At 37.5% G+C, this 24,929-nt stretch overlaps 2 protein-coding genes across 4 annotated transcripts in view; both read right to left on the reverse strand.

Moving 5' to 3' along the window:
- The window catches only part of LOC134501068 (solute carrier family 23 member 1-like), a 47,752-nt gene extending 30,739 nt beyond the window's left edge, over positions 1 to 17,013 (reverse strand). Inside the window, exons 1-3 of one of the 3 annotated variants that reach the window (XM_063308640.1) lie at positions 16,933 to 17,013; positions 4,138 to 4,217; positions 1,137 to 1,298 (exon numbers count right to left, since the gene is read on the reverse strand). In XM_063308640.1, the coding sequence (XP_063164710.1) occupies positions 1,137 to 1,298; positions 4,138 to 4,188 (213 nt within the window). In that variant the 5' untranslated portion in view covers positions 4,189 to 4,217; positions 16,933 to 17,013. Of the gene's footprint in view, positions 1 to 853; positions 955 to 1,136; positions 1,299 to 4,137; positions 4,218 to 10,797; positions 10,901 to 16,932 lie in introns of those variants that run through there. The other 2 variants (XM_063308639.1, XM_063308641.1) reach the window with 2 other exon arrangements.
- Positions 17,014 to 18,093: 1,080 nt separating this feature from the next.
- The window catches only part of CNOT4 (CCR4-NOT transcription complex subunit 4), an 86,915-nt gene continuing 80,079 nt past the window's right edge, over positions 18,094 to 24,929 (reverse strand). Inside the window, exons 12-13 of the mRNA XM_063308632.1 lie at positions 21,406 to 21,501; positions 18,094 to 18,333 (exon numbers count right to left, since the gene is read on the reverse strand). Of these exons, the coding sequence (XP_063164702.1) occupies positions 21,410 to 21,501 (92 nt within the window). The 3' untranslated portion in view covers positions 18,094 to 18,333; positions 21,406 to 21,409. The remainder of the gene's footprint in view (positions 18,334 to 21,405; positions 21,502 to 24,929) is intronic.

The raw sequence follows: 24,929 nt of genomic DNA on the forward strand, positions 1-24,929 counted from the left end.
GAAGTCACGAAGAGTCGGAAGCGACTAAACAAATAAACAACAACAAACTACCCAAATAATTTAGTGTATTTTAGTATGGTTCCAAAGCAATTAAAAGGAATGTTTGTGAAGAGGTGTTTCCTTCTCCATAAGCACAAATTATCAACATGCTTAGGCTATGATTTATCATGTGGGCAGTGCCTGGTGGTAGCTCTACCTCTAAAACCAGGAGCCTGTTCCACCCTGTAGGGTTAAGAGTGCAGACATACCCATTCCCTCCCTCCACCCTGCACATTTTTTTTTAAACATAAAAAGGGATGGTAGAAACCCTAATCATGAATGTCCTGTGTCTAGTTTCAGCCTTCACATTCAGGTTAGTGTGAAGAGATGACTTATAACAGAAAACTGCTTCTTGAAAAAGCTTGTCAATACTACTTTGCCAGCATGCCGGATCTAGTAGTGTTTTCTACTTAAACAAGAAGAAACAGGTAGAGTGTTGCTGAAGACATCAGGCAATAGAGAGATAGAACAAAAATCCCTACGCTGTTATGAAAGGCATGGGGGTTGTCACACTTCATTGACCTAGACAGAACTAGTAATTAGTGGTTCCTTTTAAAAAGGAAAAAAAAACTTCCCCATTTTTTGAAGATACACTGTCAAAGAAGAAGACAACAATAAATTAGAAGAGGCCTCAGAAATACAAAAATGTATTGACAGGAAAGTCTCTGCTGTTGTAAATCTGGCATTTTGTTAGAAAAAATAAAACACTCCCTGATTCTTTTATTTATTTATGTTTATATTTATATTTATATATTTGGGGTAGAGGTTAAAGGCTCTGGGATGGAAATCAGCAGACTGTGAGCTTTAGTCCCACCTCAGGCATGGTGCCAACTGGGTGACTTTGGGCCAGTCCCTTTCTCTCAGCCCTAGGAAGAAGGCAATGGCAAACCACTCCCAAAAATCTTGCCAAGAAAACTGCAGGGGAGATGAAAGATAGATAGACAGACAGACAGCCACACAGCCAGACATAGTTATATTGTGTCAGCTGACTCACATACCAGAATATATTTCTTATTCTCAACTATATTTTCATTCACCTTTTTGCACAACATATACCTGCCAAGAAGTCCCAGCTCACTTGTTCTTTGAAGCTTTACCTGAATTCCAAGGAAGATGCAGAGGTACCATGGAGGTATCTCTGTGACAGTATAGGCTATCTTGTTACAGCCTTGTTTGCTGAAGTCTTCTGGCTTTTCTTCATAGTCTAGCACTGTAGTACCATCTTCAGTGAAGTTACAGTAATGTTTGCCATCATCAGTCTATAAAAACAAAGGATGTTCTCATTCCAGTAGAAGAGAATATATGTAGCTTGGGGTTGTACCCACACTAACCAAGTGCTCCATTACCAAAGTAACAACCTAACTTCCCTCAAGAGGAGCTGTGTAAGAACATTATTCATACAAGTACAAACACACTGCAGCAACCAGGAACACTAGAAAAGGAAACAGACTGCCTATATAACATCTTCCAACAAAACAAATACCCATGCAACTTTATCAAAAAGTGCCTGGCCACTCAACCCACTACAGCACAACCAACACAAGCTATGAAAAAGATAACACTACCAAACATCAAAAACATATTAGAAACAACCAACAGACTATTACAATCACATGGCATCACAGTAGCACACACAACAACTAAAGCCCTCCCAAACATCTTAAGTAAATCAAAAGACCTGTAGTGACATTGCAGAAGACCACTGTATTTTAAGGAGTATAGTGACCCTCCTTTTATACTGTTTTCTTTTGAAACCTGTGTGCCAGTTTGCAAGCAATTCTAAGTGATTTAAACTTTTTTTTTCTCTACAACTATCTGACAGTCAGATCTCTATAGAGAAAAAACTTTGACCATGACACTTGTGTGTAACATTTTTCTGTTTCAGGGCAGTTCATCCTTCCACATGCAAGCATATGAAGCCTCCTATGACAAATCAGATTGTTGGCCCACTTAGCCAATATTTAGACCTGTAAGAGTTTTCCATGATCTCTGGTACCAAACTTTCCTAGCACCGTCTACCTATTGTTCTTTAATCTGAGAGTGTAGATACAAAGTATACAGGATCAAAACAACATACTGTACCATTGAGCTATGATCCTCTGCACAATGGCATAGGAATAAAATATTTTGAACTTGTGCCACTAGATTCTAACACATGCTTTCCTTCTCTTTATTTCACAATGCATGTGTGGTATGTGATGTGTTTATACCTACAAAGATCAGAATTCTGCATGAGAGAGAAAGTTGGACTTCGAAGAAACAAGCTTAGAAGAGGATTGATGCTTTTGAACTTTGGTGTTGGAGAAGACTCCTGAGAATAGCATGGACAGCCAAGAAAACAAACGAATGGATCACTGAACAAATCAATCCAGAGTTCTCACTTAAGGTGCAAATGACCAGGCTCAGATTATCATATTTGGTACACACTGTGTGAAGACCTAGCTCTCTAAGAAGTCTATAGGTAAAGGTAAAGGTTTCCCTTGACGTAAAGTCCAGTCGTGTCCGACTCTAGGGGGCGGTGCTCATCTCCGTTTCTAAGCCTTAGAGCCGGCGTTGTCCGTAGACATTTTCCGGGTCATGTGGCCAGCATGACGACATGGAACGCCGTTACCTTCCCGCCGAAGTGGTACCTATTGATCTACTCACATTTGCATGTTTTCGAACTGCTAGGTGAGCAGGAGCTGGGACTAGCAACGGGAGCTCACCCTGCCGCGCGGTTTCGAACCGCCGACCTTCCGATCGGCAGCTCAGCGGTTTAACCCGCAGCGCCACCGCGTCCCCCTAAGAAGTCTATAATGCTGGGAAGCTCACCCCGCCGCGCGGTTTCGAACCGCCGACCTTCCGATCGGCAGCTCAGCGGTTTAACCCGCAGCGCCACCGCGTCCCCCTAAGAAGTCTATAATGCTGGGAAGCTCACCCCGCCGCGCGGTTTCGAACCGCCGACCTTCCGATCGGCAGCTCAGCGGTTTAACCCGCAGCGCCACCGCGTCCCCCTAAGAAGTCTATAATGCTGGGAAATATGGAGGAAAAGAGCAGAACAGAATGACCAGCAACAAGGTGGATAGTCTCGTTATAGCGGTGATAAGTGCACTGTTGGAAGACCTGAAGAACCAGGTTGGGGACAGATCATGATGGGTAAAATCTTTCCATGTGGTCACTAGGAGTCAACATCAACTTGATGGCAGTCAATCATCAATCAATCCAATGTATCCTCTATACAGGTGGAAGTATCCAAATAAATGAAGACTCAGAGTAAAATTGGCACATACTCCTAAATGAAGATGGGCAAATCTATTCCAGTTTCTCCCAGTTTTTCAGTCTGCAAATATACCATTTGAATTGTGAAATTTAAGGGTTTTTTAATGGAAATATGTATGTAATTTGGTGCACATTTCTCTAAACACATGCATTGTTCTCAATTTTGCTTAATGTTCTCTGCAAATAAATTTCACTGTATGTTAATTTTCTGCAAAATTCAGAGAACTGCAAATTTCAAATTATAGCTAAATGGATATAAGTTTGATTGATAAATAAATAAATAAATAAATAGCACAGAGTAAGAGAAAAAAGAGGAAGAATGCAAAAGACTATAAAACTTCAAGAGCTTCAAGATTTCTTTTAATGAGAAGCGGTATACAAAAAAATTCCAAACAAATAATGTGAAAGCCTCTTAAATTGTAACATTATTTCTTTGTCACAGCCTGTTCTATTTCAGGTAGACTATGAATAGCAAGAAACAACAGATTATCTTTTTTTTAAAAACTGAGAAGGAAATTATAGTATATGATTCATAGTGAATTAATATTCTGACAAAAATAGCAGAAAGGACTCCTATTAAAATGAATATCAGTCCTTTCTCCTACTTTTTTCAGAATAAAAAAAAGGGGAAATACAAGCAGCAAATGTTGCAGCTTAGATATGAATGTTTTAAATGCCATTCTAATAGCTCTTGGGAGGAAAAACCTAGTTTTACAATAAATCCAAGTGATTGCATGTGACACCAGCTGTTGCCTACATCATTCTTGCTCTTTACTTTCTTTTGTATGATTAAAGCTCATTTATGCAGGCATTTGATTTAAAATGAAAATACAAACTTACAATAAAAGTTGGATTGTCTAATCCATTTGCTTCTTTTTCAGCGTGTGTCATCTCCACTTCAAAGGTTCTTCAGGGACGTCCTTGAATAAAGTGGAGAGAAAGCTGAGATGAGGCACCACTCAAACCTCATGTTTGGCATCCTGAATAGCAATGAGTCGCAAATTTCATTTCCAGGCATTCATGTGAGAATAACTATAGCGGATATCCCTCTTCACTAGCTTGCTGAAATCATTTTCTCATTTTCAACTCATAAGTTTTTAAAACCTTTTTTGAAATTATCCTGCTTGAGCAGTAATGAATCAATCAGTAACTGAAAGGGGGTTTCTTTCTGTCAATATCATGGATTGTACAGATCTATTGAGTATTCTCTTCCTATACAAAGAAATGTTTCATGCTGAATAAGTGGGATTCATCTACTTCTTAGACTATGATATTACAATGATGATGATGATGATGACTACAGTTGCTTACTATGAAGAAAAGGAAGGAAATGTTGAAAACTTGCTTCCGTGGTTAAATCCTATCTTTGCTATGCTAGGAACAATATTGCCTTGTCAGGCTAGTAAAACTGCATTTTTACTATTATTGCCTTTTTATCATCCTTGTATATGCCTACTTCATATTAATCCCTTCCCACCCCCACCCTAAAATCCAACTCTCTTTAACCAATTAAAAATGTATATATTACTGATATAGTCTAAGAGTTGTGAATCTTCCCATGTACTATTTGTTCTGGGGTTGTTATTAACAATGCAAATGAGGAATGATTTATAGATAAATTAAAAGTAATTCTATCAGATGAGTGAAAAAAATAGTATTATTTTAATGTCTTTACACAAAAAGCATCCTCTCTGACCCAACACTGCAGATATTTAGGACTAGAATTCCCATCAATAGCTATATTAAGTTGTAGCCAAACACATGTGTAAGGGAAGGATGCTCTAGAGATTTTTCACTGGGAACCATTCTCTTATGATAACTTTGTTTCACATCAGAACATAATACACATTACATTAATCCTACCAAGTTTTTCCCCCAAAAAACTCTGATAGTTGACTACAGACTCCCAAAGGCCAAAAAGCTGTTTCTAACAACAGAAATCAAGCAATCTGATATCCTCCAGATGCTTCTGCATTTACTACCTGTCAGTCCCCAGTCAGCATGGACCAAAATAAGGGTTCTGTGATGCTCCAAAACACCTGGATAGCACAAGGTTATTGGAAGCTAATATATGATGTAGTGTTAGAGTATGTAATATAAAAAGTCAGAATTCTGCACCAAAAAAACCCTCACCTGGGTTCTGAAACTTATTTAAGTTAAACATAGTTCTTGCTAATCATGACAGGGATACTAAATCTCATATGTAGCCATTGAGAGTTATACTCAACTAGTCACTGCTCTGATTTCTGAGATTCAACCAGTTATGAAGATTCTACTGTGTGTATGTATCCCAAAAGCTGAAGATCACTTCCTCCATCTTCAAAGTTGAATATCTGCGTTCGGAAGTATCACTCCCCTTCCTGTTTTTACAGGATCACAGCACAGCATTTTCTTTAAGCACACCATTAACCATGAATAATTCATAGTATAACTAACATTTTTTTATCAATAATTCTCTCGGGCATGGTATGTTGTGTCGCTACTATAATTAACTGAAGCACACCAAGCCTGACAATACTGTCTTGCCATTTTGCTCCTGTATTAACTCAAGAACCCTTTTTTAGTTACTGTGTTCAGGCATCACATTAATCATGGATTACTGTAACCCAGACTAGCCTAGCTTCCCACTTCCTCTGCAGCAGAGCAGAGTATACAACCAGCAAAATGATTATTCTCTACTATGGTTTGTTTTAAATTAAAGTCAAATTCTAATTTATGCATCTTTCAAGAAAACAATGGTTAAGACAAGCTTCTGTTCAGAGCTTCCATCTAATACTAAACTATGACTAATTAAAATGGAACTAGAAGTTTTTGAAATTATCCTCATGACTTTTAGAAAAGAAAAGGCAGGATGGAAACAGGGAAACCTGGTCTGGAGATGCTAGGGGTTTTTCCAGTCAACGGTTTATTGCAACAGTTGAACATAGCATGAAAAATAGAGATTATAAGAACTGAATTAATTAAACTGAATTAATTAACTGAATTAAGTAATGAATGTTGCCTAGGGGCAGAAACCAACAACAGATTGAATTATTTTACATCAGAAGTCTCAGCCAAGTAATCAATAGTCAAACCAGCCAGACAAGTTGTAAGCCCCACCACTAGCAACTGCAGAATAAATACTCCACTCAGATATTTATATTATTTTACTGCCAGTTGCCATTATTGCTAAGAAGAAACACAAAAGATGAACAGAAGAAAAAAGCAGCAGCAAAAGGAATGTTTCAGTGGGAGAGTGAATACAGTGAATACCACACAGCCATGTCACCCCAGATTATTACAAGGGAATTCAGCTTGCAGGCCAAAAAAGGGCACCCCATCCCATTCTAGAGTTCTAAGAAGGTGATAATCATTATCAATGTGAAGGTAATGATAAGTCATACCTTGGCCGCTACATATTGACAGAGAATATGTATATAAAGACCTGTGTTCTCTGATAAACAATGGACTTTGAGCTTTTCAGTTACTTTCCAGTTATTGAGGCAGCATATACAATGCTCAAAAGAAACCATTACAGCATTCCTTTGGGAGGTGAAAAAGCCTCAGGTGGGCAGTATAATTATGGCTGAGTAATTTATTTGGCAAGACTCAGCTCGAGTCTAAAAAGTGTCATAAATGTAAAACAGTTACTAACTGATTAATTGCTTGGTTATGGATGAAGGTCCACTTCAACCCAATGTACATGGCTGGCTTACCCATTTTGGTAACCAAAGGAAAAGAAAAAAAATAGTCATGATAGACTGAGAAAATTGTAGGGGCAATCTTCAGTAAAGTGACAAAATGTGACTAGGGAACACTAGGAAAGAGCACAATGTAGAAAACCCAAAGGCAAACAGTGCGTACCAGGAAACAAGTTTCCAATAGGGCATGAATGGACACTGGTAGAGGCTCTTGGGAGTATTAAAAATAGATTCCTTATCTAAGACTACACTGCAGAGTGTCCTCAGATCCAGTACAATTGCTGATCATAAACATCCTGGCCTTATACATTCTAGTAGCTTCTATCCCCTAATCTAACAAATGTTGGCAGTCCTGCAAAGAAAGAATAAACCTTAATTATTATGAAATATCACCAAGCTCATGAGGAGGAACTTTGTTTAGCCTAGGTAAAGATAAGCAGTAGAATGAATAAAGCAGTCATAAAAACTGGTAAAGAGCCTTTCCTTGTTTGAGAAAGGAGTATGGAATGTAAGAATAGTCTGGGTCAATACATCACCAATTCAATGGTGGTTCATGTCAATTTAGTGAAACAACACCAAAGAAACTGGAGATACAACTTAGTTACTAACAGAAGGCAGCTATGATTTTCTGCAAGGATTGTTAGCTGTAAATTAGAAACAGAACTGGAAGAAACCTTGGAAATAACCTAGACCAAACTCTTTCTCTTTCCTATTATTTGGAAAATTTGGTTGGAAGGTGAAATTTATAGTTAGAATAAATCAGTAGATGAAATGATTAATTTTTACATTTTTTCCACTAAAGGGTAACTATCATCTGCCTAGTAGGATCAGTAGCAGTATTTACAGTTGTTACGTTAACATTTAGTGACACCTCAATTTGGAGCTGCAGCATTTTCAACCCTGGAAGCATCTAACCTATTACAGGCAATTCCTAAATCCGATATACAACAAAACCCCTACAATTACTCTTTATAAAATGTTATTGGTAATAAATCAATTTCATGATAAAACCTTAATGTTTGAACAAATAAAGAATTAGACTCCTATTTTGCCTAGAGAGTGAGAAGTGATGTTTAACATCAAAACCCAAAACTTCAGTAGATGTTATTTATTTATTCATTCATTCAATTTGTCCCCACCCATCTCCTCCCATCGGGGGACTCTGGGTGGTTAGATTATGTCTTAAGAACAAGAATGTTTCAAACTGAATGGACTTCACTGTGTTTATATAAAACAGACTTGAGTAAATTGATATTTTGTTGGAGACACAATAAGATTAATGCTTTATTTAAATACATATTTGTACAATGTTATATAATTGTTCCATTTTGGGACGAAGTTGTTACATGCAGTCTCTCAAGTTTGAGACAGGTTTTAATATTCTCAGTTGTACATATTCTTTTTAAGTATATTCTTGTTGTATGGAAATTTACATATGGAGAACAACAGTGGATTGTCCATGCCCTATTTATTCCTAAAAGACTTACTCTTCAGCAATGAAAGGATAACTATATGGCCCCAACTACTGAGTGGTCTACAGAATTGATGTTATGAGCAATTGTTTTTTTGGTGTAGATTATAACTAAATATGGTTAACATTCACTGAAACTTTTATATTTGTATCCATGAATATTTCAGCAAAGGATCGTTACCTTGTCGTGGTGCTGGAGCTTGAGCACCTCAATGATGCTATGAGCTAAACCGTGAAGGGCCACTCAAGACGGGAAGGTCATGACAGAGAGGTCAGACTAAATGCGATCCCTGGGGAAGGTAATGGCAACCCACCCCAGTATTCTTGCCGTGAAAACTAAATGGATCACTACAACCAGAGATATGTCAGTATACCATCGGAAGATGAGACCCCCAGGTCGGAAGATGGTCAAAATGCTACTGGGGAGGAACAGAGGATGAGTTCAACTAGCCCCAGACGTGATGACGCAGCTAGCTCAAAGCCGAAAGGACGGCTAGCAGCCAACGGTGCTGGTGGTGAACGGCGAATCCGATGTTCTAAGGATCAACACACCATTGGAACCTGGAATGTAAGATCTATGAGCCAGGACAAATTGGATGTGGTTGTTGGTGAGATGTCAAGATTCAAGATAGACATTTTGGGCGTCAGTGAACTGAAATGGACTGGAATGGGCCACTTCACATCAAATGACCACCGGATCTACTACTGTGGACAAGAGGACCACAGAAGAAATGGAGTAGCCTTCATAATTAATAGTAAAGTGGCTAAAGCAGTGCTTGGATACAATCCAAAAAACGATAGAATGATCTCAATTCGAATTCAGGGCAAGCCATCTAACATCACAGTGATCCAAATATATGCCCCAACCACAGATGCTGAAGAAGCTGAAGTAGAGCAGTTCTATGAGGAACTGCAGCACCTGCTGGACAACACGCCTAAAAGAGACGTTATTTTCATCACGGGAGACTGGAATGCTAAGGTGGGCAGTCAAATGACACCTGGAATTACAGGTAAGCATGGCCTGGGAGAACAAAACGAAGCAGGTCATAGGCTGATAGAATCTTGCCAAGACAACTCACTCTGCATAACAAACACTCTCTTCCAACAACCTAAGAGACGGCTTTATACATGGACTTCACCAGATGGACAACACCGAAATCAGATTGACTACATCCTTTGCAGCCAAAGGTGGCGGATATCTATACAGTCGGTAAAAACAAGACCTGGAGCTGACTGTAGTTCTGATCACAAACGTCTTATTGCACAATTTAGGATCAGACTAAAGAGATTAGGGAAGACCCATAGGAAGCTCTGTCATGGGCTGGTCCATGAAGTCACGAAGAGTCGGAAGTGACTAAACGAATAAACAACAATCCATGAATATATATTCTATTTGGTTTTGTTTCTTTTTTAGTCTTCTTTTTTAGTTTTGTTTCTTTATAACTTTCTATATTTTCTATTTTTCTGTTCATAAAAAGAATAACATCTCACGTTCAAATACAGTCTGACTAAAATAAATCAGAATCTATTTAACAGCTGCTTCACATGTATTGCTTACGGTAAACTTGTGATTCACTAGATTTTTCATACATGCCAAACTAAGCCAAGTCTCCCCCACTCTATACTTTGATTTCAAACTTCTAAAGAACAACTAATAAATCAACGTCATAATGGAGATGCATATTCAATACCCTGAACTGACAAATTCGGTCAAACCTTAGGAAGGCACATTTTAATGAAAAGTGCCAACAGATCCCTCCACAGAAAATTCCTAGGAAAATATAGCATATGTGGTTACCCTTCACCTTATTCAGTTCAGTGTTCTTCAGTTTTATTTGGTAGTTGTCCTTCAACAGTTAATAAGAAATTAGACTGGGGCCCTCCACTGAAAAAAAGTATGTGTGCACATATGTATGTATTTATTTGACTTGTATCCTACCTTTTGTACTGAAACTCAAGGTAGCATACATAGTGTCCCTGCTTCCTATTTTTCCCCAGAATAACAACCCTGTGAGATAGGTTGGACTAAGAGAGACTGCCTGCCCCAAAGTCACCTAGTGAATTTCTGTGTCTGCGGGTGAACTAGAACCTAGGTCTCCTGCTCCTACTAATCTCCTAATTACTTACAGTTACACTTACATTTACATACTCCTTATATGAATTCAGCCCTCACTTTATCCTCAACACAACAAGTATATAAGGTAGCTGGAACAAAAGAAAATGATTGTAAAGCTACATTGATGACTGGAGAAACAACCAAACTAGAATAATCAGAACCAGAGACACAGACCTAGAATAAAAGTATGCTAGCTCAGCTGCCTAAACCATAAATCCCATGGTACAACTTACTGCTGATGGGCTTCAGACCTTTGAAAAGCTCTCTGCCTTCCGTATTGTAAGTGTTGCTCCAACACCAGTGAAGTCAGTTTGTATGCTATGAACAGGCAGAAATTTAAAATAACTGGGAAAAAAGTTAAAGGTTAACAAATTCTACTGATAATTTTGTTGCATTCTGATCATAATCATGAGGAAGAAAGGTTATTTTGTACAATAAAATTACACAAGAAATTATCAATGGTGAAAAGAACATATTGTTATGATAAATTGAGTGAAATGAATAATGTTAACAAGCAAAAATTAAGAACACTAGAATGATAATGGCGTGCTAACACTGAGATAAAAATTCAGAGGTTACAACTAGAGAACTAGAGATACATCTTAGAAGTAACACAATTTTATTATCAGCCTATAAAAGTCAGACTGGCATTGCTTGTACATTCATTTACAGATTGGTGATAAAAAGAATCACCATTTAGAGCTAGGCTGACCATATTTCCTTGAGACAAAAACGGGACATCGGGATGGCAAAATGGGACGGGGTTAAACTTATGTAATATTATGTAATATTCCGTATTCATGAAAAGGTAAGACAATAAAAAAAGTTTTTAAGAGTTTTAAGATCCATTTGCTGGTCCTTGCTGGGAAGGTGCAGGAGGGGGAGGTGCAGCAATGGTTGGGTATGGAGAGGCTGGTGCAGGGGTGGCGTTGGGCACAGAGGTTGCAGGTGGGCTGAGGGCTGTGGAGAGCTGGGACGGGAGGACAGGAACGGAGGAGTCCCTGACAACCTGTTCCTCTCTGGCATGCCCTTTTATTTTATTTTGTTCCCACCATTTTGGCCTGAGAGCCAATCAGCTTCTTTTCTGCTGGGCATGCTTTTCTGACCATCTTCCACTGCACTGATTGGCGGCAGCAACTCTTCTTCTTTCTCACCACCAATCAGCTGTTCCTGCGGTTCCTGCTCTAGGTTTCCTGCCGGATTGAGAACTACTGCCAATGGGTAAGTCAGCCTCCTTTTCAATTTCAATTTCAATTTTTTCCCGCTTTTCGCAATAACGGCTCCAACGTTTTTAAAAGAACAGGACAAAATTGACGTTTATATTAAAATGACGGGACAGTTGGGAAATGTTTAAAAAATGAGACTGTCCCATTCAAAACGGTACATAAGGTCAGCCTATTTAGAGCACAACCAAAGGCCATCTGTCCCCCCACCCCTACCCAAGAAGTCTTAGGTAGAGTCTGGAGACCGTTTTCAAAGTTTTCTACCAAATAGCCCCTCTCAAGTAATTATTTAGGGGAAAAACACTTTTTGTCCTGCTGCTCCTACTTTTTGCAGCGTGGCCAGATAGCATGACATTCAAAGCCCTTGGATAGAAATAAATTGCACAGTTCTGCTTTAAAGTAGCATTCAGAATTTTCAATCTTATATTTACTGGCTAAAGCCACAAACCTTGAAAAGTACGTGGTCAATATATAGAAAACCATTACTTAATTTGGAGCCTCAGATGGAAAGAGACTCTTAACTTAAGCTTAGTGAGGTCACCATTCATGGGCATTATTTGGGTCAGCCACAATGGTTGTTAATCTGGGCTAAAGCATGACATCAGCTACAGGTGTGAGTTTTGGCTGCCTTCACAAAATCATAGCAGTGAAGAGGTCCTTAAGTCATTAAGTCCAATCCCTCACTCAGAGTAGAAAAACTTCAATCCCTTCTTTGTGTGTTCATTTTTACTTCTGCTGATTGGATGGGTGAAGTTTTTAAACATCCTTCAGTTTGTTGTGGCACTTACCTAATAAACTAGGTAAGATCTTACCTGGGTTTCTTGTTTTTATCGATGGAGATAATATATATTTCTCTAACTAAATACTAGCTGGAGGGTCAACAGAAACTTCCCACCTTCAGAATATGTAATTTCAGTTCTGTGTGGCTACAGCAATTGAGGAGTAAAGGAAAAGAAGCAGATGAAGTGCAGGTTCTAAAAAATGTGTGAACACGAATTATTATTATTCTATTCTATTTTATTTATGAATGTATTTCTCTTCCAGCAACTTTAAGGAGATTTGCTGCATTTCAGGCAATTTTTCATCTAGCACTAAATAAATCCAGTTGCTGCAAAGTGGTATCAGGACCTTTAGCACCAGCATTCTGTGTCTTCAATCAGCCTCTTCTTAGAGAGCAGTGGGAAACCCAGGTCCTACATAGTGCATCCATGCTCCCTATTTTGGCAGCCCTAGATTCTGCAGTGTAAGATTGCCAGGAAACTACTGAATAACAGTACCATAATTTTCCATTGATTTCCAGCTAAAAACTAAAAGAAGTAGTTGCTTTAAACTAGGCTTAAAATCTCAGTGTTTATCCCTCCTGTGACATTATTACTTATCCCTTCCTTCACTGTGGGCCTTGGGAGCCTGTTTTTGTTTTTTAAGTTCCAACTGCAGCTACCAAAATATTGCCACCCCTGCTGTAGGACAGACCTCTGAGTTCTCAGCTGACTTTCCAAGCCAGTGAAAGGGCATCAGACTCTTCTTGGCTAATCAGAACAACAATGCACTGCATGAAGTAACAATGCAGACACTATTTTGCTTGCCCCATTTTGCTTGTCTATCCATGCCTCATTATATAAATAATAGCAAATCTGTCCAATCAGTGCCTCTCCTTCAATAGTCAGAGAAGCCCCATTCACATCTAAAAAGGAAGTGTCCACAAGTTTGGGAAAATCTAAGATTGGCTGAAGTATAAAAGCATGTTAAAAAAAATTCTAAATGGAATTTTGCTGAGCTATATTTAAACCTGATCTGCTTTACCCTAACACAGGGTAAAACCTTCAAACATTGAATTACATGTTTTCCTATTTCAGAGCAAATTATATTAGTAGTAAAATAAATCAAAGAAATATCAAATTGTAGTATAATCTCTGTTGAAAAACCAGTTACACTGATCACTCCTTCTGCTGAAAAACCTGTTCCTCTGCCCAAACTCTTTCCAGCAGATTAACTTTCAGTAGTGGAGTTGCCCTCAATCCCCCCTGAGCCCCATTCCTTCTGTATCCCATTGTGCTGCTGCACCTTATCTTTTAGACGGTAAGCCTACATCACATATCTGTTGACTTCTTTTATATAAGTGGCTCCAGGACCCTTTCTGAATTAAAAACAGTGAAAATACTAAAAAATTCATGAGCAAAAGACACCTAAGCAACTCCAAAGATACAATATGAAAACTATTTTAAAGCTGCACATGATATTTAAAAATCAATATTCCAGTAATTAATTACTAATTTCATACACTATCAATACACTAATCAGGACAAAAATTCTCTTTTCCCAGTATCTTCAACAATATGCAAGTTAAACATTAAAGCAACTATTCAAACACACTGAAATCTGACTAATAACTTCCTCCAAATGATGCATCTCCCCTGTCATAACCAGTGGAGACATATAGCATAGAGGAGAAAGCAACACAATTTTGAAACTGGGAAGGGGGTAAAAAAGAAAAGCAGTTTAGCACAATGTAACTTGAACCAAAAAGGGGCTAGAATAGCCCACAGTTCTAATAGAAGAATGAGAGTTTTACAGCCTGCCTTCTGGAGGTCTGCCTGCCTGCTTCTAAACTTTGCTTTGCGTCTTTTTTTAAACAAAGTTTAAGACTGAGTGCCCTATAGGTAAAAATTCAGTATGTATTGTTTATATAAACAACTTGGTTGAAGTTTTCAGTATCCATCATCCACAAAGAAATTAAACTTCTTATAGTACTATACTGCTAAACTCTGCTCTTCCTTCTGAACTGGACAGCAGGAAGCAGTTACACTTTGTATCTGAAACAAAGCAGTTATTCAAGGCTTAAGAACAGTGTACAAATAGGCACAATATTTGCCCTATGACTGAACTATGAAAGTACAGTCTGTTGGCATTTGCATGTCAAGTAAATCTAATTTACTATAATACCAAGGCAATTTTTTTGCTTGGGTGCTATAGCTGATTGCATACAGTATATGATAATCAGTTAAACATCTGCAGATTACCTCATGTACCATCATATATAATTGCCACGTTATTGAGCAAAAAGATCAGTATCTTTTAAAGTTAAAAACAGCAGGATCTCAATGCTTCTGAAGTTTCCCAAAGATTTATACCTATTGTTGGATCAAAAGTATTTGGTGAAAGATAGGCACAGAGTTTTTAAAAACGTGGTACATTAAAAAAAATCAGGAATAAATACATTTGAAATCCTGCCCGTGCAACACAAGGTTCTCATTTACAAATAGCACTTTATTACTGATTCTACCTGTCCCCTTTAATCTCCCAAATTCTTGAGATTAGCAATCTGTTGCAATCATCTATTTTCTTAGTAGTCAATAACGTAACAATGGATAATGGCATGTAAATAGTACTTTGCAGGTAGGGCTGGCTATCAAATGCCTATACATGAGGTGTTGTGAACAGGTGTGCGTTTTCTTTTAATAAGAGTAGGATTTCTACTATTCTGGACAAAAACATCCTATTTCACAGAGGTTGAAAAGTGTGGTAGGTTCCACCTCTTGAGTTTATTCGAACCATATACTAGCTTTGTGTAAAGTTGATGTTTAACCTGCTAGATGTAGGTTTCATTCTTTGAGGAGAAACAATCATGGTTGTTTATTCATGTTTTTCAATTTACTGAACTTTACCATTAGGAATTGTCAATAATCTCGTGTTGGAAACTTGTAAACCAAACAAACAAAAACACAGGCAACAATCTGGGTGAAACATGAGAACTGAAAATTAGGAAGGCCAGAGGGTGATGAGAGCAGAAAGACTGAAGCCTCACTATTCTAGCAATGTAATTTTACAAGCCTCTTAGCCATTTCTTTGCTTGGTTTCAAAATCTTAATCATTGTATCTTTCCATATCCCAAATAGTGTCAGGTTCTTTTCTCTATCTTTTCTTGATTCCTAAAAGCAGAGCACAGGCTATGTAAAGATTCTGCAAAATACCAGAGAAAACAGTTTGCAATAGTTCTTTTAGCAACAAAAAATGAATTTGTTCAGTTTTAAATGAACTATCTTTTAACCACAAAGTAAATTGTGAAAGATTTTGAGTTAAGTTGCTTTTTCCTGCAGGTTTGGTGATTTGTGAAAAAGGAAGAATTCTGAGAAAAATGTATAATGGGCATAAGCTGAGCTCAGCTTTTCCTTGGTAGCAGATTTTCAGAAATTTATTTATTATTTTATTTTATTTATTTTATATCCCACCTTTATCATTTTTATAAATAACTCAAGGTGGCGAACATACCAAATACTCCTTCCTCCTCCTATTTACCCCACAACAACAACCCTGTGAGGTTACGAGTTTACTTAGTTTAAGACTAATTCATGTGCTGTAGTATATATTTCCACTTAGTGTACTCTTTAAAATATCTTCTATCTCAAATGCCAAGAAATTTAATTCAGAATAAAATTTTACACACTGCCCCACAAATCTACTACACCAAACAAAACATAGGGTCCATGGTTCCCAAACTATGCTATATATTATTTCTTACAGAAATGGAAACATAACAATTGACAAAGTTATTCTGTTACTCTACGGATAAGAAGAAAGTTTAGATTATTTTTCCTAGATCCAAATATACTCTATTCATTATGTTCATAATATACCAATCTAGTTTTCAATATGTCTACCATTAGTTTAGATAATCCAACACAAATCACCATATCTGAAGATATTATTTCCTGCCATCTAAATCAGAGTGTATTACTAAGGATTGTATTCAGCATTATAGTAAGAGAAAGAATTCAAGAAACAGTAATGCCACATTTCCCAGTATATTGGTTTCACTGTTTAAGTTTTATCTATACTTCTAATCCTTTAATTATTGTAATTTTTCTAAACTGTATCTCTGCCTTTTAGACCACACCCCAAACACTGAAACAACCATTGATTGCTGTTTTTTTCACATTTGATCAATTTGATTATCAATTGTGTAGTGACATGAGCTTGTTTTTCAGAGGGCTTTTTGGTTTCCATCATTTCCCTTTACCTGCCCATTCATTCTGATTCAGACCACAGCGCAAGCCATCAAGCAAGTTAGTTCTAAGCAGAGGTCAGAGAGAGAATAGTCTGTTTTTAATCTTTAATTTTCTATTTAAGGAAGTTAAGAAGTGGTACCTTAGCTCTTCAGTCCAACTGTACTTTTCCCCCAAGACAGATGTCACAGAGGCAGTAGCTCTCCTTCAGGTTGAACAGCTTCTTAGAGTCACTGAAACAGTGCTGAGCTGGAGCACAAGAAGAAATTGAAGAGGTGCCAGGATGTCAAAACCAGGTGATCTGTATGTGGGTGTAGATGGCACTGAGACAATAAAGGAGAGAGCTTTAAAAAGAAATGTTAAATAATAAAATATTCTACCTTGTTTATTACTGGAATGGTCTGCTGTAGATTTAGATAGATTCCATTCTGCAATAAAATACATATGCCTTTCCTTAGATATCAGTGAAAACAGACTTCCCCTACTTGGTGCCCTCCTGGTAGGCAGGAACTGCAGTGTCTAGAATTCCCAGCCAGCAGAGTCAGCATGCAATCCTAAAACATCTGGAAGATGCCAGGATGTGGAAGGTTGCATTAGATGCAGGATAGAGGACCCCATAAAATTAAAACAGAGTTGCTACTAAAGCAAAGTAGATCATTGTTAATATATTTTGTTGAATTAGATATGACTAATTCATCACAAAATATTTTTTGTTATTCCAATGCTGAGAGCAATTCACAAGTTTTAGATACCACTAATACACCTGGACAAAACTGAAATCAAAAGAATATTGAAATATACTGGCATGTTGCAATTTTGTGCAATCACTCTTCTTACAATTTACCCAGAAGTTGGTTTAAAAACCTGATTTGCAATAAATTGATCTAAAGTATTATTAGTCCTACTTGCTTATGACTTCCCCAAAAATTATTCACCTGCTATTTTCACACCAGTATTATCCCAATTTTATCCCAGAATAAAAAATCATGTTGTGTAGCAACATCCATGCCTTGAGGCATTTATCATAGGGAATTTGATAGAGCTATCACTACAGATACAAACAAACCCTTGCTGAGTTGTCAAAGGGATATATGAGAGAAGGCCTGGTATACGTCTGGCTTGGTTTATTCATTCAGTACTGCCTGCTCACCTAACATTTTCTCACAATCTCAGGCAGAGTTCTTTCCCAGTCTTGTTGCCCTACAATATTTTTAATAATAGATGATAAAAACTGAATCTAGGATCCTTTTTCATGTTAAATTTCTTCTTTAATTGACATTCAAAGCAGAGACATGAATTACTCAACATTCTAACCAATGGCTCCAGAAAAAACAGAACACATAAATATGTACATCTTCAAAAACTTAAAACTGTAATGTCTCAAAATGGCCAGATTTGACAAGATTTCTCGGTGATTTCATAAGATTTCAGTCATTTTATTTGAGGGGAGAAAACCATTTTTTTTTTACTTCTCGGCATCTACAACATCATGTAAAATTATGTGGTTGTATCTGCTGCCTGAAAGGGCTAATGGTCATGGTGTCTGCAGGAGGAAAGTAAGGGGGTAAATGATAGGAGGTGTACTGCATGTGATTTCTGTATTTGTGTGTGATGTAGGGATGCGAGTATGAAAGGCCAGGATTTGCATTACGCCAGCATCACATTTTGTCTTTTTGCATCATTGGGGTTTGTAGCTAACACCTATGTTTGCTATTGTATAAACGCAGGCTAGGTTTGCGTAACATGTTCAGACATGTAATGATTTGTGTCCCACTTTAGCTCCTTATGATTGAATCTAGCCTCTCTGGATTCTCAACCTTACTTATTCATACAATTTATATAGCTGCCCATCTCACAATACACTGACACTAGTCAGCAAACAAGGATTAAAACCAAAGAAAAACACTGTAACAACAATCGGATACAACAAAATAAACATAGTGTGAGGTTGTTGTGAAATTGCTTACTCTACAGTATACCCTTGGATATGTCTTGGTAAGAGTACATATTTTCTTAAGAGAAGAATTAACCTAATGATAAGAGAAGATCTGCTGACTGCACTACACACAAGTGTATTGGTCCACACTTCAGGATTTAAATCTAGAGTTTTTTTTTCCTTCTGCCTTTCTGTGCCTATCTTCTTCAAGGCCATGAAGACAGCTGGGTCTCTTGATATTATGGTTCTCTTAAGTCTGGTAACTCCTTATTTCTCTGCTTCACTCCTAACAGTTTAGTATGATATTAATTCAGACACAGCATGGTATGCTCTTGATCAATATATCCTTTTTCACAATACTCCATTTCCTTTTTCTCTTATCCTTTTGGTGCTGTTGTTTCCTTTCCCAATACTTGGCAGTTCCCCCACCTTAAATTATTTTTTCCCCTTAAATTGAAAAGGTAATAGGAATGTTTGGACACCTTGGGGTTCCATCAAACCTGATTATACATTTTTCTTATCCATGTTTGGTTTCATTTTGGTGATATAAATAATATTATATGAACTCTGGAAATCTGAGCTTTCAAGAATGGATATGAGATGTCTTGAATGGAAAGAAAAATTATTAGATAAGAGAAAAAAATATATCACTGGATAAGAATGCTTGGCTCTGCACTTGTGGAACTGGATCTGACCTGGGATTATAATCAGTACTGCTCACCTAGTTTCACTTAATTAGGTAAGACCTTTTTGTTTGCTCTATTTTGTAAACATGCCATCTGACAAATTAATTATGAACTACTTAACTCTACCTTGCTACCACATTTCCTGATTAACACTAATTTGAAATGTGAGTACTCAACCAGCTATTCCACTTTTTTAACCAAATTACATTTTTTTCTTTCTAACAATATTTATATGAAATTATTAGAACGTTATATAAACTCTTCTACTGTCTTTGTGAAGTTGGTATTTCCTGGTCCCCTCGCTGAACTAAATCCAGAGTCAAACATTTTATAAGGCTCAGCGTGACCAAAACAAGAATCCATGAAAGGTTTGGAAGGCATAAACTTTATGGATCTTAATTCTACAAGAACAAGTTCTGTATTTGTTTGGTTGCACTGAAAGATTTTAGGAAAAAATGTGTGATATAATCCAATCAGCCTTTTAAGTCTAAAATCAGTAATTACTTGTGTCATTCAGTGTTAGCTATAATAGTGTGATCTGGTGGCCTCTGAACATGTGATAGGTCTCAATCCAGGCTGTGCACTGTAGATTTTAACTGAAAGAAGCATGTCCTCTCTTTTCCATCAACTTAGTGCCAGAAACAATTTTAAAAGGCAAAAGTTATTTATATGTATTTGAACAACTTAATGAAAGCTGCCTCTTTCTAATACTTCCTGATCATCATATTGCTTTTGAACAGAAGCTTGTAAGGTATTGATTCCTATTCAAAAATCTCATAATATGATTCTATTTTAACTAAGTCAGTAACTGGCAGACGTCATTTGTCAGACAAGTTTATCTTCTTCCATAAAATGTAAACTTTCCGTGTTTCAAACATTTTTATTGTCGTGTTAGATCAGTGTAAGCAAAATCATCCTCTTAACACCTGACATTTTCATGCCCTGTATCTCCCTGTTTGTCCCCTAAATTCTTGTAATTCTGTCATCTGCCAGAATCCTGTTCTCTAAGAAACATATCACTGTATGGTCCTTTAAACCTTCCAAATTTATCTAATACACTTTCAATCCTCCTAGACAGGGGTATCCTAAGATGATTGTGTCTTTTTGTATCACTATTGCCCTTTTTTACTACTTCAAAAGTGTTATTCACCTAACAGCTTATAATCAACATCTTATTAAAAATTTGTGAACAGTTGCATGTGGCTCTGGATCTGTAGGTTGCCCACCCAGGATATAGGGCAACTCAACCATGATGCTGACACATGGATCTAGAAAAGTGCATCATGTCCAATATGTCTAATCCAATAATGAGGATTGGAAACTTGTTAATTCTACCAAAAAGGCAAGTTGTATGGCCTAACTAGTGACTGATAATGCACTTTGGCTAGTATAAGACTCCTACCCTACAGGTTTTATTTTTGGTAAGTTACAGTTACCAGATTCAGGCTGCAAAAATCTGGAGACTCCTTAGAGGGTAGAATGAGTATCTCTTTGCTGCCATCTTTTTGTCATCTGGATTGTGCAGCCTACATTTAGTACTTCTCTTAGTTATTCCAACTCGCCTAGCCAAGAGTTTCAGTTGTTGGCAGCCATTGCCTTTCTTCTCAGCAGAATTATCAATTTTACTCTACTGGGCTCCTTTAAGATGTGCTGCCTAAGAGACAGAATATTGGGTGGATTTGAACAAAGCAGTGACACCTGAAAAGTAAGTGACATGATTCCATCCATAGCCCAGATTGGATCCATTTACAATAGTAAGGTTAGTAAAATAACAGTAGGCACAGTCTGGGAAACACTGACCTAACAACTAGGAATCTGTTTTGTCTAATAAGAATTGTTGAAACCTAAATTTTCAAAGTCAGACGATTTCCTAGTGCCACTGTTTTAGACTGCAATTCTATACATGCTTAGTTGGCAGCTGGACTTATTTCTAACTAGAAGTATAAAGGAGAGAACTGATAACAATTATCTTGGATACAAAAGTCATACTTACTATCTTAAATCTGGCTTCCAAACACAGAAGGCTGAACTTGGGGTCTGAAGGAATTTGCTAATTGTCCTGTGATCACTGAAACATGCTTAACTTCCACTGCAATAAATAAATAAAAATTTTAAAAAATCATTTGTTACTGATAATCCTTTCTTATTTCATCTCATATACTTCCTTAGACCCTTGATATTCCAGGTACTTGTCTTTTCATCACTGAAATGGAAGCATTAGAAGGGCAATTGGTAGGAGAAAGGAAAATCAAAGCTTTTCCTTTCTGCTAAGAAGCCTTTAAAATCTTTGCAGAATTAGATTTTCTTTCCTTAATTTAAAATAGAACTTGGTTTGAGGAAGTAAGATTTATAAATTCAATTTATCTGTCCTTATACATCTCTAATAATGATGGAGTGTCATGGAGGCACACCTTGTAGGTTACACATAATATTGCTGAAAATTTATGACGTTCTTTAACATTCTTCCTTATAGTTGATGGGAAATAAAATGGCTTTTATTTTCCATCAGTCATTTCTTGAATGGTTTGTAACACCCCTGATTAACCAGTCTTCTTTTTAATATCCCAAGGGAAGACATGATGAGGAAACCTTTATGGGAGGGCTGCAAAAATTCAGACAACCAGTTAAATTAGTTAAGTCTCTTTTAAGGCTTATATTATATTTTGGGATGTTTCCTGTATCAAAATAGTCAGAAAACAGAGTCCTCATTTTTGGTAATTTTAGTCAAAGGGAGGTCTGAAAGCAAAAAAAAAAAAAAGTTTTGGCTCACATGTGTCTCTGGAGTTCTGTAGTTGCTCACCAATGGTGTAAGTAAAGAGCAACCCACACCATGCTGCTGGCATGTGGATCAAGAAAGCAGCATCATTCCAAAATTCTATCTACAACAATGAATATTAGAAACTTTTCAATAAAGTTTCATTTCAGAGAGATTATTGGTACAACCATTTTATTATGTATTATGTAAATACAGATCCATGTAAACTATTTTATTTTGAAGCAATGCCTTTGGCTACGCTTGAAGGAAATTCTGGGATTTGTAATCCAAACATTTCTGGGATTGGGGGAAACTGGCATAAGCGTTTCTAGAGCTGGGAACATTGAATGTGAGGCTGCTTTCCAATTACATCTCCCATCTGTTCATGCAAGGCTCCTATGAGAAGATTGTAATTGACGCAGATATAACCATTGGAAGTGGCTCTGTCTTAACACAAATATAGCAGGATTGATGGCACTTATTCTCATATTGTTTCCTCTACAACTGTTGCCTGAAATCTATAATCAGATATTGCCACTTGTTTAATCTAGGTGTTGGGAACCTGTGAATGTAATTACAATTCACAATATTTCTCACAAGTGGCTATGTTGGCTCAGACAACTGGGAACCATGGTTCAGCGACATATAGAAGGCCATAGATTTCATACTTATGGTTTATTAGATGGTCGGTATTTTATTTATTTATAAATTTATTCACTGCCCATCTCTCCCCAACAGGGGGACTCTGGGCGGCTTACAATAATTTAGGAAAATGATGGCTGGAACTTGGATGGATGGCAACTAGAAGCAACGGGAGCTGCTCAGGAGAGTCATTATCTGAATTGCCACAGACAGATTTAGATTGGCTTGCTGGATTACTTGAACAATACTATGGTGTGCAATTACAGTAGAACAGTAATGGCAGCAATTCATAAAGTTGGTATGGCTTTACTCTGCCCACAATTACCATTCCTTTCCCCAATACTTGGGGAAATATTCAACCAATCCAGGGATTAGGCCAGTTTTTTTGCAAGTTGCTAGGACACCATTTCCCATACTTCTAGTTCTAGGGGGAGGGAGAAATATGCATTATTATTTAGAAGTACCTTGCAGATTATATATCTCTAATTATAAAAATTAAAATATGTACCCTCTGATATATAGCTTTTAAATGCAAATTATGGATTTATTTATTTACTTAATCAATTTATATAGCTGCCCATCTCAATTACTTTAGGCAGCAAACAATAAAAATAAATAAAGCAAATACATATACAAAAATTAATATAACACAGCAGTGAAGAAAACCAACAATCATCCACACAGACAGGAGACAGGTCCCTTCACACACTCAGGGCCCAGGTCCAAAGCATAGAGCCAGGTCTTTAGGGCCTTACGAAAGGCCAGCAAGGTCAGGGCCAACCTAATTTCCAGAGGTAGAATATTCCAAAGAGTGAGCACTATGGCAGAAAAGGCTCCACTGCTGGGTCCCACTAGCCTGCATTCCTTAGCTGATGGAATTTGGAGCATGCTGGACTGGATAGGATGGGTAGAAACAACCAGGAAGAGAAGGTCCCTTAAATAATCAAGCCCCAGGCCTGAAAACCAGCACCTTGAATTGTACCTGGAAGCACTATGGCAGCCAATGCAGCTCAAAAAGTAGTGGTGCTACAAGTGCTGAATAACCAACACCATTAACTACCTGTGCCACTGCATTCTGCACCATTTGAAGCTTCCAAATGCTTTTCAAGGGAAGCCCCTTGTAGAGTGCATTGCAGTAGTCCAGATGGGAGGGCATGAGGGCATGAGGGACTGTAAGCCTGCTGGTCCAAGAACAGGCACAACTGACACAGAACCTAAAGGTATGCAAGCACCCTCCTAGCCACATCTGCCACCTGCTGTTCGAGCAGGAGCCACAAGTCCAGGAAGACCCCCTAGACTGTGTACCAGGTCTATCATAGGCAGTGCCACTCCATCCAGAACCAAAGATGGAAGGTTCCTGGCACTGGAAGGTCCAAAGATCCAAAGCCATTCAGTCTTGCTTGGGTTGAGCCAAAGCCTTAAATATACAGTATTAGCCTTTGCCAACATCTGTTCCATTTCAACAAAAACAAGAAATATCACTAAAACAGTTTATGCCAACACCATTCACTATACATCTCTATACTATATACTCTTGCAATCCTTGTTTCCACTATGCCGATACACCACTTTATACGTTGCCTTTTTTCTTTATACTTCTCAGTTCCCGCTTTTTGAAGATCTCCTATCAAACCATGACTTCCTTCTTTTTCTCCTTCCTCTTGATCCATTCATTCTTCCTTCATAGATTTGTTTTGTGATTCAATCCTCATTTATTCTTCCCATACAACTGAACGATCTCAATGTACTTCTTTAATGCTGATCAATCACTTTTGTATTCCATCCAAATTCATTCGGCACTTTCATTCTCATACACACTTAAGTAATCCAATCCCACTGTTTTCAACTTACTTTTGTTTCACCCTGCACACCCAACTCACACTTCCATTTAACTAAATGGGCAGAAGCTCACTCTTATACAAAGCCATTCTGACATTCATTCATTCCTTGGAACAACTCACATCTACCCATTACTTTTCTGCCATCATTTGCACATCTCAAAATTACTCCCATTCTACCAATTAATCTACTTGCTGTAGTTTTATTTATATATAACTTGCAACTGTTCATTTAATATTCCCTGACAAACTTGACAGTAAACCTTTCATTTAACAGATGAA

This window comes from Candoia aspera, chromosome 7 (genome assembly GCF_035149785.1).
Source record: "Candoia aspera isolate rCanAsp1 chromosome 7, rCanAsp1.hap2, whole genome shotgun sequence".
NCBI lineage: Eukaryota > Metazoa > Chordata > Lepidosauria > Squamata > Boidae > Candoia > Candoia aspera.